This window comes from Pseudocercospora fijiensis (genome assembly GCF_000340215.1).
Source record: "Pseudocercospora fijiensis CIRAD86 unplaced genomic scaffold MYCFIscaffold_1, whole genome shotgun sequence".
Taxonomy (NCBI): domain Eukaryota; kingdom Fungi; phylum Ascomycota; class Dothideomycetes; order Mycosphaerellales; family Mycosphaerellaceae; genus Pseudocercospora; species Pseudocercospora fijiensis.
Genome location: NW_006921532.1, coordinates 686,526 through 709,581, shown reverse-complemented (window position 1 = coordinate 709,581; position 23,056 = coordinate 686,526). Strand labels below are relative to the sequence as shown.

Sequence of the window (23,056 nt, the reverse complement as noted above, 5' to 3'; positions counted from 1 at the left end):
CACATCCCCATGCACCCCTTTCAACCTCAGACGGTCGTTGTTGATTGTATGGTGGAAGATGACAAGTTGGCCCTCTGCTTGAGGAGAAAGCCAGGCTTCCGTAACCATCTCCACTCTCCCGCTAGAACCATACCACATTCGATGCACCTTCTTCATGTCTCCGAACCACAAACACAAGAAAGTGCCCAGCAACAGCATCCGACCACTGACGCCGTCCATCAACACCACAGGCTCAGAAACTTCCGACTTTGAACCTTCTTCATTACCCACCAGAGAGTCTTCCAGCAGACCGCCCAGTCCGGACCATGGCGATCCACGCAGCACGATTCCCTCCCTGAGCCAACGCCTTCGCCATACTTCCTCTATCCTCGCCATAGCTCTCACGTCAGAGCATATCTATGCAGGCACGCAAGCAGGAGAAATTCTGGTATACGACCTAGGCACATATGAGAAGAGGGCGGTGCTGGAAGGCCACAGAGGCTCGGTGCTAGGCCTATGCATATCGCAAGACCAAAAGCTGTTATTCTCGAGCTCAGGCGACAGGGTCGTCAACATATGGGATACGAAAACACTGAAGAGGACGGGTTGTTTGCGATCGCCGTTTGACGTTGGCGATGTCTTCTGCGTCGCATATTCCGCTGCCCTGGACACGGCGTATCTGGGCTCACAGAACACCATGATACAGTGGTGCTGCATCTCCCCACAATCGATCAAGAGTCTGCCTGCGGCAGTGCGCGACGATGACCGCTTCTTCGACTCGAGAGGACCTGGCGGCGTGCGGACACCGAAGCCTGCGGGCTCAGATGTTGTACCCAAACATGCCGTCGGCGGGGATGAGCTTGAAATCGACAAGGCGGACGTGAAGCACTTTGCGCACTATGGATATGTCTATTGCATGTTGTTGGCGAGAGATGGAGTGCCGGAGCGATCTGGAGAGGACACTCTGGTCACAGGAGGCGGAGATGGTGTGATCAAGCTTTGGAAACTCAATGCGGAGAATGGAGGCGCTGTAGAAGAGCTATATTCGCTGGACGATGGCAGAGAAGAGGGACACGCGATACTGGCGCTTGCCATGGACGGCACATTCGTCTACTCAGGACGCAGCGGCGGTGAAGTCGATGTCTGGGATCTGGAGACGAAGCAGCTTGTTCGGAATCTCAAGGCGCATCGAGACGATGTGCAGTCCTTGACTGTCGGTGGCGGCTTTCTCTTCAGTGCTGCAGTGACTGGCTATGTGCGCAAATTCGATCGACAGTATCAACTCAAGACCAGGTTCAAGGCCCATGACGGCCGCATTCTCGCATCGGCATTTTCCTTCCATAAAGGCAAGCCGGTCTATGTGACTGGATCCAACGACAACAGTTTGGCGGTGTGGGATATTACAGACTGCATCAGGCTCAGCATCGTACCCGGCAAGACCAGCAATGAACAATTAGTGGAGTCTTTACGGCGATTTGTGGCGTTCAGGACAGTCAGCTCAGACCAGCGACATAAAGCGGACTGCAGGCGAGCGGCTTCATACTTGCGATCGGTGTTCAAGAACTTTGGCGCCATTACAGAGATGCTCCCAGCTGAAGATGGGTGCAATCCAGTCATCCTTGCTCGCTTTCGAGGTAACCCTGCGACCAGAGCACAACGCAAGAAAATACTATTCTACGGTCACTACGACGTTGTTGCTGCGAACAACGCCAGCGGCAAATGGATAGTCGACCCATTCGCAATGGAAGGCATTGACGGCTATCTTTACGGCCGAGGCACTTCTGACAATAAGGGACCAATCATGGCCGCCATCTTTGCTTGTGCTGAGTTGATGACAACACACGCTCTGGACTCAGACATTGTCTTCCTCATCGAAGGTGAGGAGGAGAGCGGTTCGCGAGGCTTCGAAAAAGCTGTCAAGGCAAGCAAGGATAAGATTGGCGAAGTAGATTGGATCTTGCTCGCGAATAGCTACTGGCTGGACGATCGAACACCATGTCTGACGTATGGCCTTCGAGGTGTCATTCATGCGACTGTGCAGATCGAAAGCAATCATCCGGACTTGCACTCTGGTGTCGACGGTAGTGCGCAGCTAGACGAATCATTGAAGGACTTGGTCTTGCTGCTCGGAACACTGACAGGCAAGAATGGAGAAGTGAAGATTCCTGGCTTCTACGATCCTGTACCAGAAGTCAGCGATACTGAAGCAGCATTGTACGCAGACATCACTCACGCTCTAGTGTCGAGGAACCCTGACCTCGGCGACCCCGAAGCACTCGCTACATCTCTCATGCGAAGGTGGCGAGAAGCTTCGTTGACAATTCATCGCTTCCAAACCTCTGGCCCTGACAACGCCACGATCATTCCGCGTATGGCGAAAGCCGCGCTATCGATACGTCTCGTACCGAACCAGGAAGCATCAGAGGTTGCGAAAGCTTTGCAGACCCACCTCGAATCTGGCTTCAAGCAACTCGAATCGAACAACCGTCTTACTGTGACCATCGACCACAAAGCCGAGCCTTGGCTAGGAGACTGGACTAACGACCTGTTCAAGACTCTTGAAGAAGCCATCATGGACGCGTGGGGACCTACAGAGACCCAGACTAACCACCATCGGAGCTCCCCTCCAGCGGCATTCAAGCTTGGCATCCCTAGACAGTTGGCAAATGGACACCAGCCTGCGAAGCCATCGCCAGCAACATCCACCACCCTCGCCCACCAAAGTGTCGAAACGCCTTCTCCCCTCACGCCAATGGCTGAGGTCGCCAACAAGCTCGAGGAGATCATCACGCCTCCGGAGAAGAAGCCGAAGCAGCGACGGAAACCGCTATACATTCGAGAAGGGGGCTCCATTCCAGCTATTCGTTTCCTGGAGAAGGAGTTTGATGCACCTGCTGCTCACTTCCCTTGTGGTCAAGCTAGTGACAGCGCACATTTGGACAATGAAAGACTGAGACTACAGAATCTTTACAAAGCCAAGGACATTTTCGCAAAGGTTTTTAGAGATTTGCCGCAGAAGTGAAAAGGTTTCGTTCAGATGCATGTTCGATCGCCGGCGTTGAGCGAGACATGACTGGAATTGTGTAGGATATGTGTAAGACAAGACTTAGGTGGGAGCAAACGACTTGTCTTTGTGTGAGAATCAGGCAGCTTCAAAAGTAGGGTTGAAGACACGATCTGGCGGGCATAAAAGTCGACCCAGATCGCTTCTTGTAACGCTCATCGACAAACCACGATAAACACTCCACCAGCTAGCATCATGGGCAATCTAGCATACGAGAAAGACAAGATTTACTTCCAGAAATTCCTCAACGCTTCCACCACTGGGCGTTCTGGTCGCAATGAAGAGATTCGCACCACACCCTTGTTCTCACTCGCGGTGAAACACAAAGTCGATCAGGGCCTGTCCGAGGAGGAGGAGGAGGAGGAGGAGACATCATCCAACGACACTGACGGTCTGGTATCCGAGCCAGGTTCCTCGAGCCCTCCAGTACCGACTTGTGGGTCTAAGAAGCCCGACCAACCCGATCTTCTCCCACAATACGGCCTCTTAGGCTTCAATATTTCCAATGATGACTCCATCGGCGATAAAGAACCCATCATGCTCAACACCGACGCTCCCAACTCGACCTTCATCTGCGGTTCTCAAGGTTCTGGTAAGAGCTACACTCTCAGCTGCATGCTCGAGAACCTTTTGCTGCAAAATGCTGAAACCGGACGTGTCCAACATCCTGTCTCTGGTGTTGTCTTCCACTATGATCTTGACTGTGCCTCCTCTATCGCGGAAGTGGCACATCTATGCTCGAAGGGCATTCAGGTCAATGTTCTGGTCTCGCAAAGCAACGAGAGGGCATTGAGACAAGCGTACGAAAGGATCGGAGAACGACACGGAAATCTGACCGTGCAACCACTCTTACTGAGATCGGCGGATCTGAGTATCGAGCGCATGAACAAACTCATGGCTCTCGCAGAAAAAGAAGGCCCCGCGCCTCTATACATGGAAGTTGTCCAACGCATCCTTCGCCAAATGGCCATTCAAGGAATTTCTGAATTCGACTACAAACATTTCCGCAAACTCCTCGCAGCAGAAACGCTCACGCGAGACCAAACCGGTCCCATGAATCTTCGTTTCGGCCTCTTAGAGAGTTTCATGCATCCCGACGACATCCCAAACCCAACCCTCCCAAAGAAAAAGTCTCCAAAGAACCCCCCCTCCACAAACCTCTTCAACCTAACCCCCTCCTCCCTAACAATCCTCGACCTAAGCGACCCCTTCCTCGACCCCTCGACCGTCTGCATCCTCTTCGACATCTGTCTCAGCCTGATCAAATCCCACCGCCCACCCACCGGCCTCGTCCTCGCTCTCGACGAAGCCCACAAATTCTTAACCAAAAGCTCCACCGCAGCCACAAATTTCACCGAACGTCTCTGCACCACGATCCGCGAACAACGCCACAACGCCACACGCGTCATCATCGCGACCCAAGAACCTACCCTCGACCCCAAAATTTTGGATTTGTGTTCCACGAGTATCGTGCATCGATTCACTTCTCCGGCGTGGTTTGACGCGATCAAGGGACATTTGGCTGGGGGTGCTTTGGGTGGGGAGAGGGGTGGGTGTTGTGGTAGTATGTTTTCACGGATTGTGGAGTTGAATGTTGGGGAGAGTTTGGTTTTTTGTCCGGGGGCTTTTGTTAGGAGGGATGGGGAGAAATTGGGGGGTGGGGTTTTGAAGATGAGGACGAGAGGGAGGTTGGGTGAGGATGGGGGGATGAGTTTGTTGGCTAGTAGTGGGTTTGGGGGAGTTTGAAAATTTGAACTTTGTATTACAATAGCTAGTTCTACAGTATTTCTTTCTAGCTTTTGATGAGAATGATGATGATGAGTCGCTTTGCAGAGACGATTTTCCTTTTTTTTTTTTTTTTTGGTTGTTCAATCGGATTTTTTTTTTATTTAGGTCTGTTCTGTTCGAGGAGATTGGAGGTTGTTTTGTTTGGAATGTGCTGATGATAGAATCCCCTACTGTAAGGATCTGGAAGGAAATATCAATCCATTCATCTGGAAGAATCGGTCTTCTCAAGCAAACAACATACATGCTAGTGAGAAGCGACAGGCTGGCTCTTTGAATAAGAGAACTCAAGTATGGTATAGCTATCCCAAAAAAAAACGATATATATATATATAAAAATCTCACACAACACAACACATCACATCACATCCCCCTATTAATTCTACAACGACGCATAAACCGCCCCCTCACAAGCCCCCCACTGCCCCATAACATTCAAATCCCCAAACGGCATCACCTGACTAGCAATCATACCGGCAACCCCCCTCTCCCGATCCGCCCACCAAAACAAATTCGCAATCCCCGCCCACCACGCAGTATTCCGTCCTCTCCCCGTCGCACCGGGTTCTTGCGTGAGCATGAAACTCAAACCCCAGCCTTGCGGGGGGTCGCCTTCTTGGGGGTAGAGTTCGGGAGCGGGATTCGTTTGGTCGGGTTTTGCTGCTGGAATGCCTTGGCGGGCGAAGTTGGGGTGCTGGGGAGGGGGATGTGTTAGTTGGATAAGTAGTAAGTTAAAAGTAACTTGCTTATTTACCTCTGGGATTTGGTTCGTGAACATTTCGTCTACCGTTTCGGGGTTCAGAATCCGGGCACCGTTGGGTCCTTGCCCGTTGTTCAAAAGCGTGGCGAGGACTTGGACGTATTCGGTGGGTTTGGCATAGGCTCCTGCGCCTCCGGAGTGGAAGAGACGTTTCTTCTCGGCTTCTGTTTCTGCGAGGAGGGGTTCGCGGTAGATGTGGTCTCGCTCTTCGACTTCCGAGGACCCGGGCCATCGTTGATGCATGTATGCTAGATTCTGCTTCATTTCTTTTGTGGGCAACATGTTGATGTTTTTCAGGCCGAGTGGACCGGTTATGTGTGACGTGATCCAGTCGTTGAGGCCGGTGCCCGTTGCACGCTGGAGGACGATGCCGGCCCAGTCTATGCCGATTCCGTATTCCCAGACTGTGCCGGGCTGGTGGACGAGTGGCATGCGGAGGATGTCGCCGATATCTGCGTGGAAAACATCGAAGCCTACGGGACGGCCGTAGTCTCGCAGTTTGGGGTTGAAGCTGTCGTACCAAGCGTTAGTGTACCGCGTGAAAAGATTGGAGCCGTCTGGAAAGACGTACAATTCGTATCCGAATCCAGAAGTATGGGTGAGCAGCATCCTTAACGTGATATCATTCTTCTTCGGCTCGAGTGTTCCGTCTTCCTTCAGAACCTGCACTTTCTCAAGCTCTGGACACAACTTGTAGACCTGCTGATGATCGTCGAGTTTCAGAATTCCTCGCTCCACAGCCTGCATGCAAGCCATGGTTGCTAGGAGCTTCGTGCAACTAGCGATCCAGAAGACTGTGTCCAAATCCATGGGCTTTGGGCTGTTCAAGCCCTTGCGGCCAGAGGCATTGGCACAGATTTGATTTCCGGATTTGTCGACTGCTACGAAGACGATGCCGGCAATACCTGTCTCCTTGTTGCCAGTCACCGAGTCGAGAGACTGCTGGACGGCATCTTGGGCCTTTTGGTTCACCATCGCTGATCGTGTGAATGGTAAATAAGTCGCTTTCTTGACCCCGTCAGAACCTTTCTTTCTCTCCGTTGCCAAGGGATGTCGTTCTGTTTATACGATGCATTGAGCCCCGCATTGTATAGATATTCTAGCCCCACCCCACCTTGAGGTCCCCGGCGCCTTCGTCAGGCCACCACGCCGTTCCTTTGAACCGCAGGGATGTCTTCACCAATGGCAGAATAGAATACTGTCACTGCTATGCAAACTGGAAGGGGCCGCTCTGCAGCTGTGTTGATCTACTATCGAGCTCCGCTACGCGACTGGATGCAGTAAAGACCATGCAGACCTATGTAAAACATTGATCCCAATGACCGCCACTCTTCGCGAAACCCAAACTATCCACAAAATTGCCGAGGGAGCAGCGCCCGAGACGGTCTCCTCCGCATTGCTGCAGTGGCAAAACACGATCATTGATGATCACTCGGACCTGTTCCTCGCTCTTTCCCACGCAGAGCATCTTTTCGAAGTAAGCTCTCGCAGCAAATGGAACGGTGTAAGCTGCACTGAAGCCATTGGCGTGGTCCGCTTCTGTCAGAGTCCTGTTCGATAGTGGCTCTGTGCCATTGTAGAGACCGAGAGCTGAAAAGATGGCAGTCATGTCGTTGTCGTGGCTGAAATCTGCATACAAGCCGCGACGGAGGGGAAATGTTGCGGGATTGTCGTCCAGGGTGTGGTTCGTACTTGTCGCATCGTCCACGGCCTTATTCGTAAGGCGAGCAATCAGCTCGTTGGCATAACCGACTCCCTGAGTAGGACCGAGTGGATTGCCATAGCTGTAGCCGTAGTACTTGTTCAATGTCTCATAGTAGCCATACTGATGCCACTCAGTCTCTGTAAACAACGCGCAGAATGGAGAGACTCGGCCGTTCGGAGATGCTACTGTGTCGAAAGGACACAAATCCATCAAGTAAATGATCTCAGTGGTCGTCAAGTTGGCGCCCTGCAGATCATTGTTGATGCGAGTTTGGATAGCCGGAACGAAGGTGTCAGCCCAAGTCTTCTGCGCATTCGCAGCAATTGTGCTGTCCGGTCCGTTCTCGAAGGAGGTACAAAGATCATGGCTCAAAGTGTTGTTGGATCCTTCAGCCTCTGATATGACGACAATGGGATACGGGTATGCTGAATCGCGGCCGAGTGTGAGAGGATCGGCTTTCTTCGCACTATGGAAGCCTTGTGTCCAGTTCAAGGCGGACTCCAGCACTCTGTCTTCAGAAGATGACCGGATGAAGGGAGTGACGTGGTTCGCAAGGAGCTCATATCTTTGATAGAACTTGGTTCCCGAGTTGATCATCTCTTGCTCACCGAAGAGCGTAAGCTGGTCAGCTCCCAAATCATACTGGTAGTCCTTGAGGAAGGCATATTTGTCTGGATAGCGTTCGGTATTGGCATGGATCTTCTGGATGGTGGCATTGTACAATTTTGTCTTGGAAGCAGTGGGATCGCGGGCACCGTGACGGGACAGGATGTTGGCAAAGGTGACTGTGCAACCGCGTGGCACATGGCTGGAGATGCTAGAGGGCACGCTGAAGAAAGGACTGTATGGACCCCAGAAGGGTGAGATTTGCGGTTGACATTGGTATCCTGACTGAACTGAATCACAGCCGGCAGAGGCCTTCGCGTAGGCAGGAGCATGGGCGAAAGATCTACATGCTGGTCAGTATACACGTCAAGCGACGCGAGTGAAGGACTCCTACCCGGATACCACAAGGGCCGTGACGGCTGCCAAAGTCACCACCATAATGAACAGTACCCCGATTTCCCTGCTCCAAAGCCGTTGCTGCTGGTCAAGCAGTGCATATTGATGTCGTCCGCCATGATGACTAGAACTAGGCCTGCCACTGCCGAGTAGCAGCGGCGGCTTGAGGAATCTCATCCACGCTCACCACGCTTCTTCCTCACCAAGGACAAGCACCGCAGGACTGCACGGGAGTTGTCTGCATTGCTTATAGCACGAGCGTGGGACTGCAGTACATACAGTAGCAATTTGGTGGAAGGAAAGGGAGTGCAGTGCAGCCGCCTTGGCAGCCAATCAAAGCGCCAAGGAACCACCCCGTTTCGGACGACATCAGAAGCCATCCCAAAGCACTTCTTCGTACGACGCCTCACTCATCAGGTGGGCGAAGATGTATCGAAGCAAAGCCAGCGAGAGAATCGAACTTTGGGCGCAGATATACCCACCCTCTCACAGACGGACTGCCATTCTCGAGCCAGAAAGAACGAACGAACAACATGTCGACAGAATACTACAATATCAAATCATGCAGATACACTACCATGACGCCAGAGCAAACGCCTCGCAATTATTCAACAGAAGAACCTCCAAAGTGTAATCAATCGGCTTTCACTCCCATGTCCCTTTCATCATCCATAACCTCTCATACCACTTGACGATCGGCAGGATTCTTCATCTTCTCATTTTCAGAATGATGAAGTCCAGGTGCCAGCTTACTCCCCTCAGCTCCAGAATTCACTTGGCTGGGTGGGTGGGCTGGTAAGTTTTGAGTTGGGCGAGTATCCTCACCTGTGAAGGTGAGCGGGAGCTCTTGACTATGGCTGCTAGATTACAGCAGATAATTCGAGAGATAGAATCAACTTACTACTGCTGCTACTACTCCTCCTCCTCCCCCGATCACTATCACGGTCATGTTTCTCTGCTTTCGGTATAATCGGGGCAGAATTATTGAGGAAGACGACTATCAAGGATTTATTAGCAGGAGAAATTTTTCAAGCCACCAAGGCTCGAAGACGAGGGAGATTCTTGCCAAGGAGGAGAGAGAGAGCGATGATCGGAAGAATCCATGGGCTTTGAATGAACTGGGTGTATCGCTTGTTAAACTTTTGGTTCACGGCGTTGGGATTGTTGGGGACGCCGGAGGCGAGCATGACGAAGGCGCTGGTGATCGTGTTAGCGATTGATGAGGGAGTTGTGGGAGTTGTAGGTGTTGTGTTATTACCAGAGGAAGATGCCGATGGCGGCACTTATGCCGAGTCCGAGCCAATGGAGAGGGGTTTTCTTTTTCTTGCTCAGTGCGGCCATTAGGGTGCAGATTATGATGATCAGGCCGGTGGATACGAAGGTGTAGATGAATGTTGTTTTGAAGTTGACAAGGCTTGATTCGGGTGCAAGTGTGTCGACACGACCGGACGTCAAGTCGAAGCCCTGGGCGTTAAAGCCGGCAACGGTCAAAAGAGAAAGGTGGTCGGCATTAGTGACGTTCGTCATGGCATTACGACCCGTATCCACACCGCTGTCCCAGTTTGACTGATTCCTAATCAAGGGCATGCATTCTCGTGCAATTTCACGCATGTCTGTAGCCAAAGACGCCTGGGACGGGCTGCGGGCCGTGGTGAATGTATCGTTAATAACTTGAGAAGTGAATTGATCCAGCTGGTCGGCGTTGGAAGCAAGTATTTGAGAGCCATCGCGGCTGTTGTATGTGAACCACTTTTCGGCTTGTTTGTAGAGCCACTTGACCTTGACCTCAGCGGCTCGCCATGTGATGCACCAGCTGACACCTTCGACAGCGAGCGCCAGAAGGAGGTGTAGTGGGAAATGTAGCAGCAGCCAGACCTGTTGCTTCGCGGTCCCGACAAAGTGCTCTTTAGTCCAATCAAAGTAGATCAGGTACGCACAGTAAATAATCAAGACTGCAGAAGCAACGGAGCCCACGACGGAGCCTTCAAAGGAGAAAGTTGACGCTCTCAGGATAAGCCCGCACTAGGTGATGGAATCAGCGACCTGTGTTCACGAGGGGAACTTTCATGGTAAGATACTTACTTGCCGCGCGATGCCAATCACCCCCTCCCCAAGCACAATAAGCGTAAGCAACCCCATCCTCTGCATCACCTGTCCACTTTTCGGACCAAGCACCGGCCAAAGCGAACTCAACATCGTCACCAAAATCGTTTCAAACGCCCCGAGAACATAAAAACCCACCCAAGAATAATTCCCCACGACTTTGGAATCCAGCTTGAAACTCCAGAAAAGTCCGAAATACACGATCGCAGTGAAGCCGTAGATCGCAGAAAGCGTTGCGAGCGGGATCCTACTGGCTTTCTCCTTCCGTAAGAAGACAATCGTCATGAGATATTGACAGACGAGGATGAGTCGTGTCGCCATGAGTACGAGGCTAACGCCTCGATACGGATCTCCACCGATGAGGTCGCCGTATTCGTCCTTGATCTCGTTGTTATTGAACTGTGGACCGCAAGCAGCGAAACCCATCATTGCGCCGAGTTGAAGAGCTTTGAAAATTCTCTCGATGAGACTGTTGGTGCTGAAGCGGGCATCGTAGAGGGAGACTTGATACCAGGTGAGCCAGAGGAGGGAGAAGAATGCTATGTAGGATTTTAGGGTGGGGATGTCGTTGACGGAGTGCATGGAGGTGAAGACTGTGAGGTTGGCGAGGAAGAAGAGGTCGTAGAGGAGTTCGGCATCATGGTGGAAGTGGGATTTTGGGTCGAGATGGGTTTGTTTTGGGGTGCGGGGAGTTGAGACGGAGCGGATGGGTTCTTCTTGTGGGTGGTGTGGAGCGTGATTGATGGTGTCGTGTTGTGAGAGCGGAGTTCGGTAGAGACCGGTTTCCGTGTCCATCTTGCTTCGATAGATCCTGCAGAGAAAATAGGTCGGGTTTGGAGCGCAGAGTGAGATGTAGCTGTTCAGGAGTGCCTTCGCATGAACGACCAGCCCGCCCAGAGTGCTTTATCTTCATTTGATTAGTACCTGTCCGTGAAGACCTGGAGCAAGCCAGCCAGTCTCGCAGCACCACATAAGTCTCGATTCTATTCAAGGAGATCAGTACAGGCACCACAGCAAGGTACAGCTTCGGTGGATTGGCAGCTTGCACAAGCATCGTAGCCACCATCGCGCATGCGCTACCTCCCGCAGTGCATCGAATCCTGAGCTCTGATAACGAAGACCCAGGGTAAGCATCTAGCTGTGTGAGCTTTGTGAGTGCCATTGCGTTTATCGTCCCTAAAACGCAATCCCGTCTCCGTAAGTCGGCTCGAAAGCGTAGATTGCGAGGACCTGGGAGCATCATCGTGATTCACGTGTGTACATCGTTGCCAGATTTCCAAACTGGTATAGCCGGGAGGAGCCAGCACTCACTGGCAACTGCGACGACCAATCCAAGGTCTTGGCATTGTTTGCTATTGTGATGTTGCAGTATCGCAGGTCCAACGTGGGAGCGACTCTGTCAGTTGTCAAGTGCAGACTTGCAACGTGATATCCGCGTCCCGTAAATGCAACAATGAACAAAAAGGCAGCCTGCGTAGCGTGACAGCACGGGACCCGTGCAATTGTGCACTACATAGGAAAGTTGATGTTATCCTCTCTCTTGGCCTCATTGGCGCAAACCGAATTCCGAGTCCGTGTCCTGCATCTGTACAATAGCTCCTACGTCCCAGCTCACACTGCATTCTAGTGCTCTGCCTGCTTTCCTTGTCTCGAAAGGCGGAGCGTCTTATCGGTCATAAGCTTTCTGGTCATGGAATAGCCAGCAGCAATCAGGGCAGCTGCCAGGACAACACCAAGAGGGATCAACTCCGGTGGGATCTTCTTGAGGGTTCGGAGACGCTGCGAAATAGTATGGGCTATATCATGCATTAATTCTTGGCCTTCGGTGTCTCTTCGCGGATATTACACACCGGACTGCTCTTCCTTCTATTTAGATGTTAGCATAGGCAGCCTACAGATCTTTCTCTGAATGTATGCATACCGGAACGGCTTGTCTGATCTGCGTCGTTCTGAAGCCCCTCGCCTGCATGCGGATAGATGGCTGGACACGGCTGCGGAGAGTTGGTGCCTGCTGGCGCAGCATGGTGGCGAATCGTGTCGTCTGCATTGTGTGTGGGTAGCGGAGTGGAGAGTCAGTTGTCGTTGTGCTGTAGCTGCTGGACTTGTTCAATGTTCAAGGTGAAGAGCTCGGCAGCGGCAAATCCCGCAACCGCGATTCGTTCCTTCCTGACCTTCGCTCAGATGATGCATCACCAGAGCGCTACCACTCCACCCCCACAACCACCATCTCCTCCAGCGACGAAGCACTTCTCTCAATCTACCCATCAAATCACCGAACAGATCCGGCCAAAATGTCTGACGATGAGGAGCGCGTGACCATGCCCTTCAAGTTCGTAACAGGTACGCTCCAATGCCTACTTTGCCGCCCCATGAGATAGATAGCAACTGACAAGTTCTGCAGCCGGTACGTGAGCCCATTGCCACTATCCCTCGACCGAACGAAATCGCGAGAGAATGAGGAGAACAAATACTGATATAACCCAGGCTTCGACGCCCGCTTCCCGAACCAGAATCAAACCAAGCACTGTTGGCAAAACTACGTCGACTACCACAAGTGCATCCTCGCCAAGGGTGAGGACTTCAAGCCTTGCCGCCAGGTACGAGCAGAGCGAGCCGCTACGAGTAGAATAGCATTGGGACAGGATAGCTGACGTGGATTACAGTTCTACCTAGCCTATAAATCCCTGTGCCCGGCATCGTGGTGCGAGCGATGGGATGACCAAAGAGAGAATGGAACTTTTCCATCCAGGTTGGATCAATAGACGTCAAGACTCAGAAGCGATAGAGGACGATTGGATGCGATGGACGGATACATCTGGCTTGCAATGGCTTTCCAGCTCAATCGCAGCCTTCGTGTACATATCACAGGCGAATGGAGAATGGTGAAATGATGCTTTCTTGCAATCGCAGCGATGCTATTTCTCGTGATCGGTACTTGATATGGCATGCAAAGTCAGAAGGCGACTACGAAACATCATCCTACAGGTACAGCTGCGCGAGCTTAGGGCCCGGATAGTTCTTGATGCCGTGCACAATCCACCAAAACGCTGTCAAAACCACGCAGCCTACCAAACTAACAGAATTGTAGTTCATCAAGCTGACCGTCACTGGCTTGGCGTATGGCCATGAGAACCAAAAGATGAAGAACAGGATGAGCGTTGACGCTATCCCATTCACCAAATACCCTGCACTTCCCATCCAAAACGGTCCCTTGGGCACGTTAGAACGCTTCGAGAGTAGGTGCGGAAAGAATGCGAGGAAGTATGATGCAGTTGTGAGGATGATGAACGAGCCGACAAGATCTGTGAAGGCGACTTTGGATCCCAACTGAATCGCGCCAAATCCAGTGGTTAGGATGGAGCAGAAGATTGTCGCGGGGACCGGGCAGGATAGGCGCTCGTTGACTTTCGAGAAGAAGCCGGAGAATGGTGTTGCATTGTCTCGTGCTAAGGCCCACCAGAGACGACCAAGCATCAGCACTGTCCCCACAGGACATATCATAATGGAGAGGAAGACGATCAGCAAAAGGCCGAAAGTGGCACCTCGGCTCCCTGTTGCCTGTGCATAGATCTCGCCCAGTGGAAAGGAACCCGTGCTGCCAATCACTGCGTCGAGGTCGTTGATGCCATAGAAGACCGCGATGCCGAAGACGAAAGCCGTGATGAATCCGAGCCCAACTTGAGCAAATACGGCTTTGGGCAAATCGACTCTGGGATTAGGCAGCTCCTCTGCCATATGCGAGACAGAGTCAGGAGTTCCGATTGCGAAAGCACCGTTGAGAACACCAGTCAAGAATGCAACTCCGTTTGGCCAGCCTGTCAGGTTCTGAAAATCTCCCCATACGAACTTATTACTGGCGTGTTGAGCAGGCATTGCCGCTACAGCAATGATCGTGACCAGTCCTCCGACGAGAATCAAGAACAAGCCGACATGTTGCAGGTAAGGAATCTATCAGCATCAAGCCATAGGCGTTTCGTAGCTGACATTGGTTCAATTTGGTTGGCTGCCAGGAAAGCTGATAAGGAATGACATGCTGGCTTGTACTGGCTAGGCCGCGATATCAGAGTGCCGACGGCTTGAAAGGTGTGGAAGAAGTGATATTTGGAGTCCTCGGTCATTCATCACCAATACTCGAGTCTCATACTCATTGGTTCTAGGACTGCGTGCATGCGGGTTCGCGTTATCGCGAGCGTGAGAGTCACATGATCTGAAGAAGATTAGAGTTTTCGGATAAGCTTGGCGAGACATGGGTCAAGCGATCTTCCAATCTGGATATGTATCGTTTTGAAAGTCGCCAATGAATTCATTCTCACATCACACCCCCTCGACCTCGTCTTCGTCTACTTTGGACTGCTGTGCACATTTCGGATCTTGTCCCCTCACTTGGTTCAATGCATTTTGGCGAGGTCCTGTCGCTCTCTGCGACAAATCTGGGCAATGTTTGACTTGATCGTTGTGGGAAAAGACGTCGCTGCGAGAGGACAAGCTGGGCTGTCATAACATTCTGGAAAGGGAGGGGAACAACAGGTAGTGCTGTGGGCAGAGGCAGGTGGCCAGAGGGGAAGATGCACTCATTTATTCCCTGCGGATCCTGGGCTGGAACGCCATCAGGCTATCGCGTGCAGACGTCTGGAAGCTCAAAGCATAGCTTTTGACGAAGTGCCAAATACCGCTCCCCATTGTTGGCAGCACGCGAGTCCGGAGAGAATACGTTAATTTGCACCTGGGGTTTTCGCGGCCCTGTCGTTCTAGCGATAGGACCCAGTTCTAGTAGTTCTAATAGGGACCTTTAGAAGCCACCAATTTCGCGCAGTCGGGGAACAAGGTGGATGCGAAGGTTAGTACCGCATCCTTCGACCGCCGGTTTGAATAGGGGTAAATTATCAACTCGTAGACCTTAGACCGTGCTTTTAAACGCGCGCGTTTAAAAGCATATAAGACACTATATTTACGACTCGTAGGGGTAGTAATCCTGCCTTAGCTAGAAGAAGTTAGGTATTAGAAGAATATAGAAGGTAGCTTAAACCCTGTCCGGCTTAGCTTATTAAAGGCAAATTGGCTCTACGATAGCGAGGTAGAAAGTAGCTATTAGGTCTTCGAGATAGTAGTACGAGAGGGCACTAACTTATATATATAAAGGTCTAGGTATATAGCCGTTATTATAATTAGTAATAGAGGCTACTAGGGGGCCGCTAAAGGGCTACTACTAACTAGATAGAACCTAAATTCGAGGATTAATTATAGTATGTCGTCTATAGGATAAGAGCTATCTTTAGAAGTAGGAGAGGTCTTTAATTATTAGTATAACTACCCTTATTCTCGATTATAGCTACTATAGACCCCCTCTCTTATCCCTCTCGTATTATCGACCTAGGCTCCGGCTCTTCTATACTAGCCTTTACTACTCTAGTCTACCTACTACTATAGGCACCGCCTATACCTATTCGAGTAGCTCTACGAGGTAACCCTCTTTATATAGATGTCTCTTTAATATAGCTATATTTAGTCGGAAGTCTATTGCCTCTAATCTAGTCGGTTATTAAGCGGCTACTATATAGTCGCTCTATGTCTATAGCAAGCTTATTAACTAATTTAAGCTATAATAGCGATAGCGAGAGCAGTATAGCTACTAACTAGATACTAATTTTAACTCTACTAAGGCCGGTTATTTTAACTTATTTAAAGAGGTATAGATACCTCTTTAACGGCTTACCTCGAGCGGTAGCGGCAATAATAGGAATAACAATAATAGGAACAACAATAATAGGCTGTAGTCTAATAGCCTATACTAGATTTAAGCGACTCTTAGCCTTCTACTGCTACTAAAGACTCTTAGCACAACTTTAACCTACTAGAAGGCGTAGAAGACGACTATAATCGAGTTAATAGCGACAGCCGCATATCGGACGATTTTGCCTTACTAATTATTAAGCACTTCGAGGCTAATACTAGCTATTATATAGAAGGTCGGATCCGAGATATAGTTAAGCGCTATTAGAAGTAGTATAACGACTATAAGCCTACTAGATTGTAAGAAGGGTCTATTAGTAGGTAGATAGGGTAGTAGTAGGTATAGGTAGTATTCGATAGAGATCTAAGAGAAGAGGGAGGAAGGCAGGCTAGTTAGCCTAACGCTAAGCGCTAAGCCCTGCCTAAGGCATTAAGACCCTAGCTTTACTCGAGCCTAGTTATATGCTAATTACGTGTAACCTCTTTAGTCCTAATATACGCTTCCCTTCTAAAGGCCGCGCCCTCGTAGCCGGTCTATGTTCTATTCTTAACCTCTATCGCTACTAACTTAGCAGGTCTAGCAAGCTTCTTAGTCCGCGCTAAATTAAACACGCAATTACCGATTATGTAACTATATCAAACCTTACCTCTAACACAATACAATATCTAACTCTAACTGCGCTATCCTTATATATAATAAAGTGATATATAACTAGGAGAATTAGGGACCTTCGACTAATTACAATACGAGCGCGTCTTCCCTACTATAATAGGTAGACGTACGAGGTATTGCAGCCCTGCCTCTGTTCTAAGTAATATCGTTCCGAGTTCTTTACGTCTACTCTAAAAGACCTAGCTATATCCGCTTCCGAGGGTTTGTTCTTATTGTTACGAGGGCTATTATTGTTCGTAGTTTCGCTAGCCCTAATTAGTTAGGTTTAGCAGCCTTTAATTGTTAATCTTATCTTATCTTTTTAGAAAAAACACAGCTCGTCTAGTTTCTATAGGTAAAGGCTATTATAAGTATAGTAGTAGAGGTTCGCCTCGCTTAAAGAGTTAGATAGATCGAGGAGTAACCTATTGTCTGTAAGATCGACCCCGGCTAGCTTAGCTCTATAGTTTTACCCTTAGTTAGTCTATTAGTTGCTCAATCTTTTAGGCGGCTTAAAGTTTTAACTTAGCCTTAAAGTTTTGATTAAAGTTTTGATTAAAGGTGCCTTAGGCTCGTAGTATAGGTAAGGTTATGTCTATAGGCGCAGTAATAATAGCAAGTAATATTAATAGTAGCGGCGCTAGTCGTCTTAGCGCTAACTTTACCTTCTTCTAATTTCCTTCTTTAACTAATAACAACTCGGTAATACCGTTACTAATATAGCCGCGCCGGCCGCGCTATTATAAGCGCGACGCCGTCCTCGCCGATCGCCTAGGCCTCGAGGCCTCGATAGAATAAAGGAATAAGAGGGGGACCTATAGGGCGCGTTAGTAAAGAGGTAGAGTCCTTAAAAGAGTATACGATTAATTAATTAACGCGTCGTAGCGCGCCTAGTGTAGTCTTATTGTCCTTTATTGCTAACACTTGCTTGTCTCTAATTAGTTAGCTAACAGCACCCTAGGGGTAGCATTATTCCTAGGCGATATTATAGGCCCTTAGCCTTCTTCTTGTTCTTTATACTAGTCTAATACTTATCTAACAACTTAGTTATATCTTTAAAAGAGGCTTTAGCTTCCTACGAGTCCTATTTAGGTAAATAGCCTTGCTATCTTAATAGGTACTCCTTCTTGCCTTTCCTAGTCTAGTACTATAGGATACGTTCTATAGACTATAGCTCTTTACTATCCGCTAGTATGTCTTCGTGTTTAGTAGGGGCTTTATCCCCCTCGCGTAGGTAATATAGCTTAAGGAGGGATATATAGAAGGTGTTATAGATAGTATAATAAGGAGGAAGCTACAACTAATAGGCCTATACGGAGGAGCCCTTAACTTCTCGAATACGGAATAGACTAATGTATCTTAGTGCGAGCTTAGGCCTTGTTTTACTGTTAGGTAATAGGTGCTTGCGGATACGGAGGTTCTTAGTGCTTAGCATAACTATATCGCCTTACTTAAAGGTTATCGGTATATAATGTTTGTCGTAATAGGCCTTCTAATAGGCCTAGGCCTTTGCTAGTTTGTTAGCTATCTTAGCGTAAATCTCTCGCATCTTTTGAACCCTCTTAATAGCCGCTAGTGTCTTAGGTATTAGTACTTAATACGCTTCCCTTTCCTTGCGCTCGGCCTCGAGCGAGGTAAATAGGTCTTATAGTAAGGCAGCGTTCTAGCCTATTATAGCAAAATAAGGGGAGACCTTAGTAGATAAGTAGACACTATTATTGTATACGAATTTAGCTAGTTATAGGAGGTTAACCTAGTCCTCGGGGTTCTTATTAATATAACTGCGTAGGTACTGCTATAGGGTAGTATTCTGCCTCTCTGTTTAACCGTTAGTCTATAGATAGAAGGCTGTTAATAGCCGATGCTTTAGTCTTAGCTATAGGCATATTTCGCTCTAATAGTGCGATATAAATGTCGTACCCCTATCGGAGACTATCCCCTTAGGGGTCCCCTAATAGGTGTAGAAGATGTTAGTCTATAGCGACTCTACTATATTAATAGCAGTCCAATCCTTACGCGCCGGGATATATCGAGCGCCTTTAGTAAATCGATCTACTATAATAAGGATAGCATTATATACATCCTTGCTGCCCCTGCGCTTAGCAGGCAGAAGGCCTATAATAAAGTCTATTATAAGCTTAGCAAATAGCTTCCTAGGAACAGGAAGTGAAGACAACTCGCTAAATAGTAAGTGCTTTAGTGCTTTAACTCGCTAGTATACTGCATAGGTCTGTATATACTCCTTTATATGCCGCTTACTATTTAGCTAGTAGTATGTGCGCGATAGTAACTCGTGCGACCTCTCTATACTATAGTAACTAGCGAGCTTACTATTATAGTGCCTCTTTAAAAGCTCTTATCTAATCGATTGTTTAGCGGGGATATAATACCTACCCTTAAACTTTAAGTAACCTTTGTCGTCGATCGACTAATTGTTATTACTCTTACTAGATCGAGTCGCCCGCCTACTTACAAGCTTATTAATACGCTCGATAGCAAAGGCGTCCCTCTACTAAGCACGCAATAGCTTATCTATAAACGATTAACTATCCCTATTTGCAAGGTTATTTAATAGTACCCGTGCTATCGAACGAGGTACGCATTATATATATCTAATAGTACTAGTAGCCGGAACTACTATAACCTCTTCTATAGTGCTGTCGCTATATAGGCTATTACTATAGATAGCAATGTCTTTAATCGAGTTATTATAGCTCGAGCGATCTACGTCCTTTCTTTTAACGTATACTAGAAGAACGATAACTCCGCTATAGTATTTGTTGTCGCCGCGGGGTCCGGAAGTCCGCTTATCCTACGCTTGCTTATTAACAATACGGGCTATAGCAATCTTATACTATAGGGTTAGAAACAAAGAATTAATATATTAGGTCTCGCTATCGTAATTAGGTCGCCTCGATAGGCTATCGGTAGGGTTACTTACGCCTAGCCGGTATAATATATTAAAATCAAACCTAGCGAGGTAGACGGCCTATCTAGCCTATCGACCTATAACCCTAGTAACCTTAGTAATACTACGGCGGTTGTTATAGTCTATATAGACCTAAATTGTATACTAAGCTGTAAGAAAATAGGTATATAGCAACGTATAGAACACCCTCTACTAATCGCCGTAATAGAAAGTAGAACTAAACCGTGCCTTTCTTAGAATAGGGCAGAGCGACTACTATTAACTAGGCCTAGCACAGATAGCATATCTGCCGTGCCGGCTACCGAGCATGTCCGTACGAGTAATCGAGTATTACGCGTATACGCTAAGCAAGCTTATCGCTAGCGCGGCTACATCGTACTATACGTAATAACATTACATGATTGTTATATAGGCTTGCTAAGGCAGGACAGGAGACTTCACTTGCTTAGGTTCTTACAATTATCTCCTTCCCCTAGTATAGCTATCCTAGCTATAGGGCAATATAGTAAATTATACTATTTCTTATACTCTACGCTATATATACGCACCTTATACGCATCTGTTGCTACGCTATAGTTGCTAGGCACGTTACGATCTGCCTCGTAGTTGCTTATTTGTTTATAGATTTAAAGCGCGGCTGCTTCTAGTACTAACTAGAAGTTGCCTAAATTTCTAAGAACGCGGTAGCTACGCGAGAACGCAAGCTATCCGAAAGCGAGGCGAGTATTTAAAGCATTCGAAGCCCGCTTAAAAACTTCTTCTTTTTCTAAGCGCTCCGAACACTATACGCCTACGCCCCGCCTACTCTGCCCTCGCGCCCCCCTAGTATTACTTAAAGATTTTTCTTTTTTAAATATCTATTAAAAAAAAACATTACTAGCATATCTACCCCTACGCGTACCGCAGGCAAGCGCGCCGCAGGCGCTAGCCCTACGACGCCTACTACGCCGGCCTAGCGCCCCCTAAAAGTCCTAAAGGGCTACACTCGTTACTTTAAGCATATAACAGCTAACGGTACGTTTTCTCGCTACTTGCTACGCGTATGCGCTTCGTAACTAACTCGCTTTAGTAGACCTAACTAAGCTTTATATAGGCGGCAATATAGACCTAGCTACTAAGCGCAACTATAATCGCTGCTATAGCAGCTATTACCCCTATACTCCTATTACGGTACGCTCCCTCGTCTCGCTACTAGCCCGCATTCGCGCCGCGCGCTCCGCGCGCGACTTGTATAACCTAGACGGCTACGACTCCGTCGAGGAGTCGGACGAGGCCTTAGAGGCACTCTAGGCCGAGTTAGACTCCGTCGTCGTACGTATATTTCGTACGCGCTTCGCTTGCGCTCCGTATACTAACCTCGATGTTAGTTATCCTATCTACGCTTAACGTCTTTTATACTAATAAGAATAAGGTAACCCTAGGCGGCAAAGCCCTAGCCCGTAAGAGGGCCGCTAGCGGGTCCCTTACGGACGTTAACTTGCTTAGTACGCTCGAGTATATCGGTACTAACCTAGCTAGTTTAGTAGAGATCGGTCGTTAGGTATAGTTTTTTCCCGCAGCCTCGTTTTACTTACGCTTCGCATACTAACCGCACTAGAACCTCGCTTAGCGCGTCGGCGCTAACGCCGTCGCTACTATCGATGCCGCTATAGGTATCGAAGAGGAGGACGAAGAGGAGGATAACGATAAGTAGGGTAGGCGGCCCGCCGTCGCCGCGCCTACGCGGCGCTATCTGTATATATATTAGGCCGATAGGCCCTTTTTAGTAGCGAAACGAGTATGTGTCTACTATTTTTTCTTAAGTCTTATTTTCTTTTGTTTTAATTACTACCTACGCTTGCGCTTCGCTTAAGCTTCGAACTCGTCTAACGCTATAGAATCTTTAATATAAATAGCTAGCTCCTAAGTGTTGTATTCTTTAGGCTAACCTCGCTACTTAATAAGGTAGTACGCCTTCCGCTTCTTTATCTTCTTTACTACGATTGTTTCTACCTACTACTCGTTACCTTTAGCGATAGGTATACTTATCTTATACTCCTCGCTATCGCGCCTATACTAAGGCTCGAGGAGGGAAATATAGAAAACATTGTAGATCTTCGTACTTGACGGTAGTGCTAGGCGGTACGCCTACGCTCTAACTGCGTTAATAATACGGAAAGGCCCTATATACTTCGGGCTAAGTTTCTTCTTTAGGACATCTAAGCTAATGTTCTTTATCGATAGTAAGACTAAGTCGCCTATACTATATGTCTTAGTAGTATAGTATGTATTGTATTGCTTAGCCTAGTATTCTGCTACTTTCTGCTAGCGTTCCGTAAGCGTTTTATGCGCTTTCTATAGTCGCTCCGCAGCGTCGATAGCTGCTAGTGCCCTTCCCTTAGTTAGCTCGTCCCGAGCTAGCAGCTTATTTACCTTAGCATTAAATTAGGATTAAAGCCGTAGAGCATCCTAAAGGGGCTTATACGTAACGCAGGATAAACGCTGTTGTTATAGGCAAACTCTGCCTAGGGCAATAGTTTAGCCTAATTATCCTAGTTCTCGGAGTAATAGTATCGTAGGTATTGCTCGAGGGTCTAGTTCGCGCGTTCGGTTTGCCTATTAGTCTAAGGATAGAAGGCTATACTAAGCCTGCGCTTTATATACGCTTCGAAGCAGAAGTCGCTCTAAAACTAGCTAGTAAATAGCGATCTACGATCGCTAACAATACCTAATAGCACTCTAAAACGTCTAATTACCTCCCTTTAAAGGATATCCGCGAGTTCTACTACTATACACTTCTTCGTCGTTAGGATAAAGAGGCTTATCTTCGTATAGCGGTCGACTATTACGAGGATCGTAGTATATACGTAGGCGCCGAGCTTGCTCGGCGGGAGATCGGTAATAAAGTCTATTGTTAACTCTTACTAAGGTCGGGTCGGTATAGGTAGAGCAGCGAGCTCTCTATAGGGGCGATAGCGCTTCGCCTTCGACCGTTAACAAATTCTATAGGTACGGATATAGGCCGTAACATCCTCGGCTATCTTCGGCTAGAAGTACTTTCGGCGTATTAGGTCTATAGTCTTAGCTATACTAAAGTGTCTAGCTAAAGGGTCGTCGTAGTATATGCGTATTAGTTGCATACGCAATACGTAGTCCTTAGGGATATATAGCGCATCGCCGTAGTAAATAAGGTTACTACGACGAGAATAGCTAGGCGGGAGGTTAGAACTACTTAACGAGGCTAAGCTACCCGCCGGTAAGCTTGTCTCGTATAAGCCTCCTCCTCTCGCTTGCTCTAGCTATTATAAAGTGCGTACGAAACTAAGGATTATATTAGGTGTCTCGTAGTAGGGCCCGTTATTCCTAAC

General features: G+C 48.5%; 8 protein-coding genes across 8 annotated transcripts; 3 read left to right on the top strand and 5 right to left on the bottom strand.

Annotated features, from left to right (window-relative positions):
* Window positions 1-179: 179 nt before the first annotated feature.
* MYCFIDRAFT_158474 (uncharacterized protein) lies at window positions 180-3,280 on the top strand. The gene has a single exon (XM_007922547.1). It carries the CDS (start codon window positions 677-679, stop codon window positions 2,999-3,001), a length of 2,325 nt encoding a protein of 774 aa, XP_007920738.1. The 5' UTR covers window positions 180-676; the 3' UTR covers window positions 3,002-3,280.
* A 300-nt stretch (window positions 3,281-3,580) lies between these two features.
* MYCFIDRAFT_184336 (uncharacterized protein) lies at window positions 3,581-4,789 on the top strand (the record flags this gene model as incomplete). The annotated part of the gene is made up of 1 exon (XM_007922546.1): window positions 3,581-4,789. One exon carries the CDS (start codon window positions 3,581-3,583, stop codon window positions 4,787-4,789), a length of 1,209 nt encoding a protein of 402 aa, XP_007920737.1.
* Window positions 4,790-5,080: 291 nt separating this feature from the next.
* MYCFIDRAFT_53845 (uncharacterized protein) lies at window positions 5,081-6,606 on the bottom strand. Its single transcript, XM_007921887.1, has 3 exons — window positions 6,160-6,606; window positions 5,583-6,099; window positions 5,081-5,522 (listed from the first exon to the last, which is right to left on the bottom strand). The coding sequence occupies exons 1-3, from the start codon at window positions 6,561-6,563 to the stop codon at window positions 5,211-5,213; spliced, it is 1,233 nt and encodes a 410-aa protein (XP_007920078.1). The 5' UTR covers window positions 6,564-6,606; the 3' UTR covers window positions 5,081-5,210.
* Window positions 6,607-6,806: 200 nt separating this feature from the next.
* MYCFIDRAFT_147886 (uncharacterized protein) lies at window positions 6,807-8,573 on the bottom strand. The gene is made up of 2 exons (XM_007922545.1): window positions 8,294-8,573; window positions 6,807-8,242 (listed from the first exon to the last, which is right to left on the bottom strand). Exons 1-2 carry the CDS (start codon window positions 8,470-8,472, stop codon window positions 6,886-6,888), a joined length of 1,536 nt encoding a protein of 511 aa, XP_007920736.1. The 5' UTR covers window positions 8,473-8,573; the 3' UTR covers window positions 6,807-6,885.
* A 1,486-nt stretch (window positions 8,574-10,059) lies between these two features.
* Window positions 10,060-10,980, bottom strand: MYCFIDRAFT_99229 (uncharacterized protein; the record flags this gene model as incomplete). Its single annotated transcript, XM_007922544.1, has 2 exons — window positions 10,060-10,317; window positions 10,378-10,980. Coding segments are annotated over 2 exons (861 nt in total), but the record flags the coding sequence as incomplete, so codon positions are not given.
* A 738-nt stretch (window positions 10,981-11,718) lies between these two features.
* Window positions 11,719-12,449, bottom strand: MYCFIDRAFT_158466 (uncharacterized protein). Its single transcript, XM_007922543.1, has 3 exons — window positions 12,320-12,449; window positions 12,249-12,264; window positions 11,719-12,194 (listed from the first exon to the last, which is right to left on the bottom strand). The coding sequence occupies exons 1-3, from the start codon at window positions 12,443-12,445 to the stop codon at window positions 12,022-12,024; spliced, it is 315 nt and encodes a 104-aa protein (XP_007920734.1). The 5' UTR covers window positions 12,446-12,449; the 3' UTR covers window positions 11,719-12,021.
* Window positions 12,450-12,613: 164 nt separating this feature from the next.
* On the top strand, window positions 12,614-13,300 carry MYCFIDRAFT_60691 (uncharacterized protein). The gene is made up of 3 exons (XM_007922031.1): window positions 12,614-12,738; window positions 12,880-12,995; window positions 13,062-13,300. Exons 1-3 carry the CDS (start codon window positions 12,690-12,692, stop codon window positions 13,158-13,160), a joined length of 264 nt encoding a protein of 87 aa, XP_007920222.1. The 5' UTR covers window positions 12,614-12,689; the 3' UTR covers window positions 13,161-13,300.
* Window positions 13,301-13,377: 77 nt separating this feature from the next.
* MYCFIDRAFT_127803 (uncharacterized protein) lies at window positions 13,378-14,346 on the bottom strand (the record flags this gene model as incomplete). The annotated part of the gene is made up of 1 exon (XM_007922542.1): window positions 13,378-14,346. A coding segment is annotated over one exon (969 nt), but the record flags the coding sequence as incomplete, so codon positions are not given.
* Between the last annotated feature and the right edge of the window lie 8,710 nt (window positions 14,347-23,056).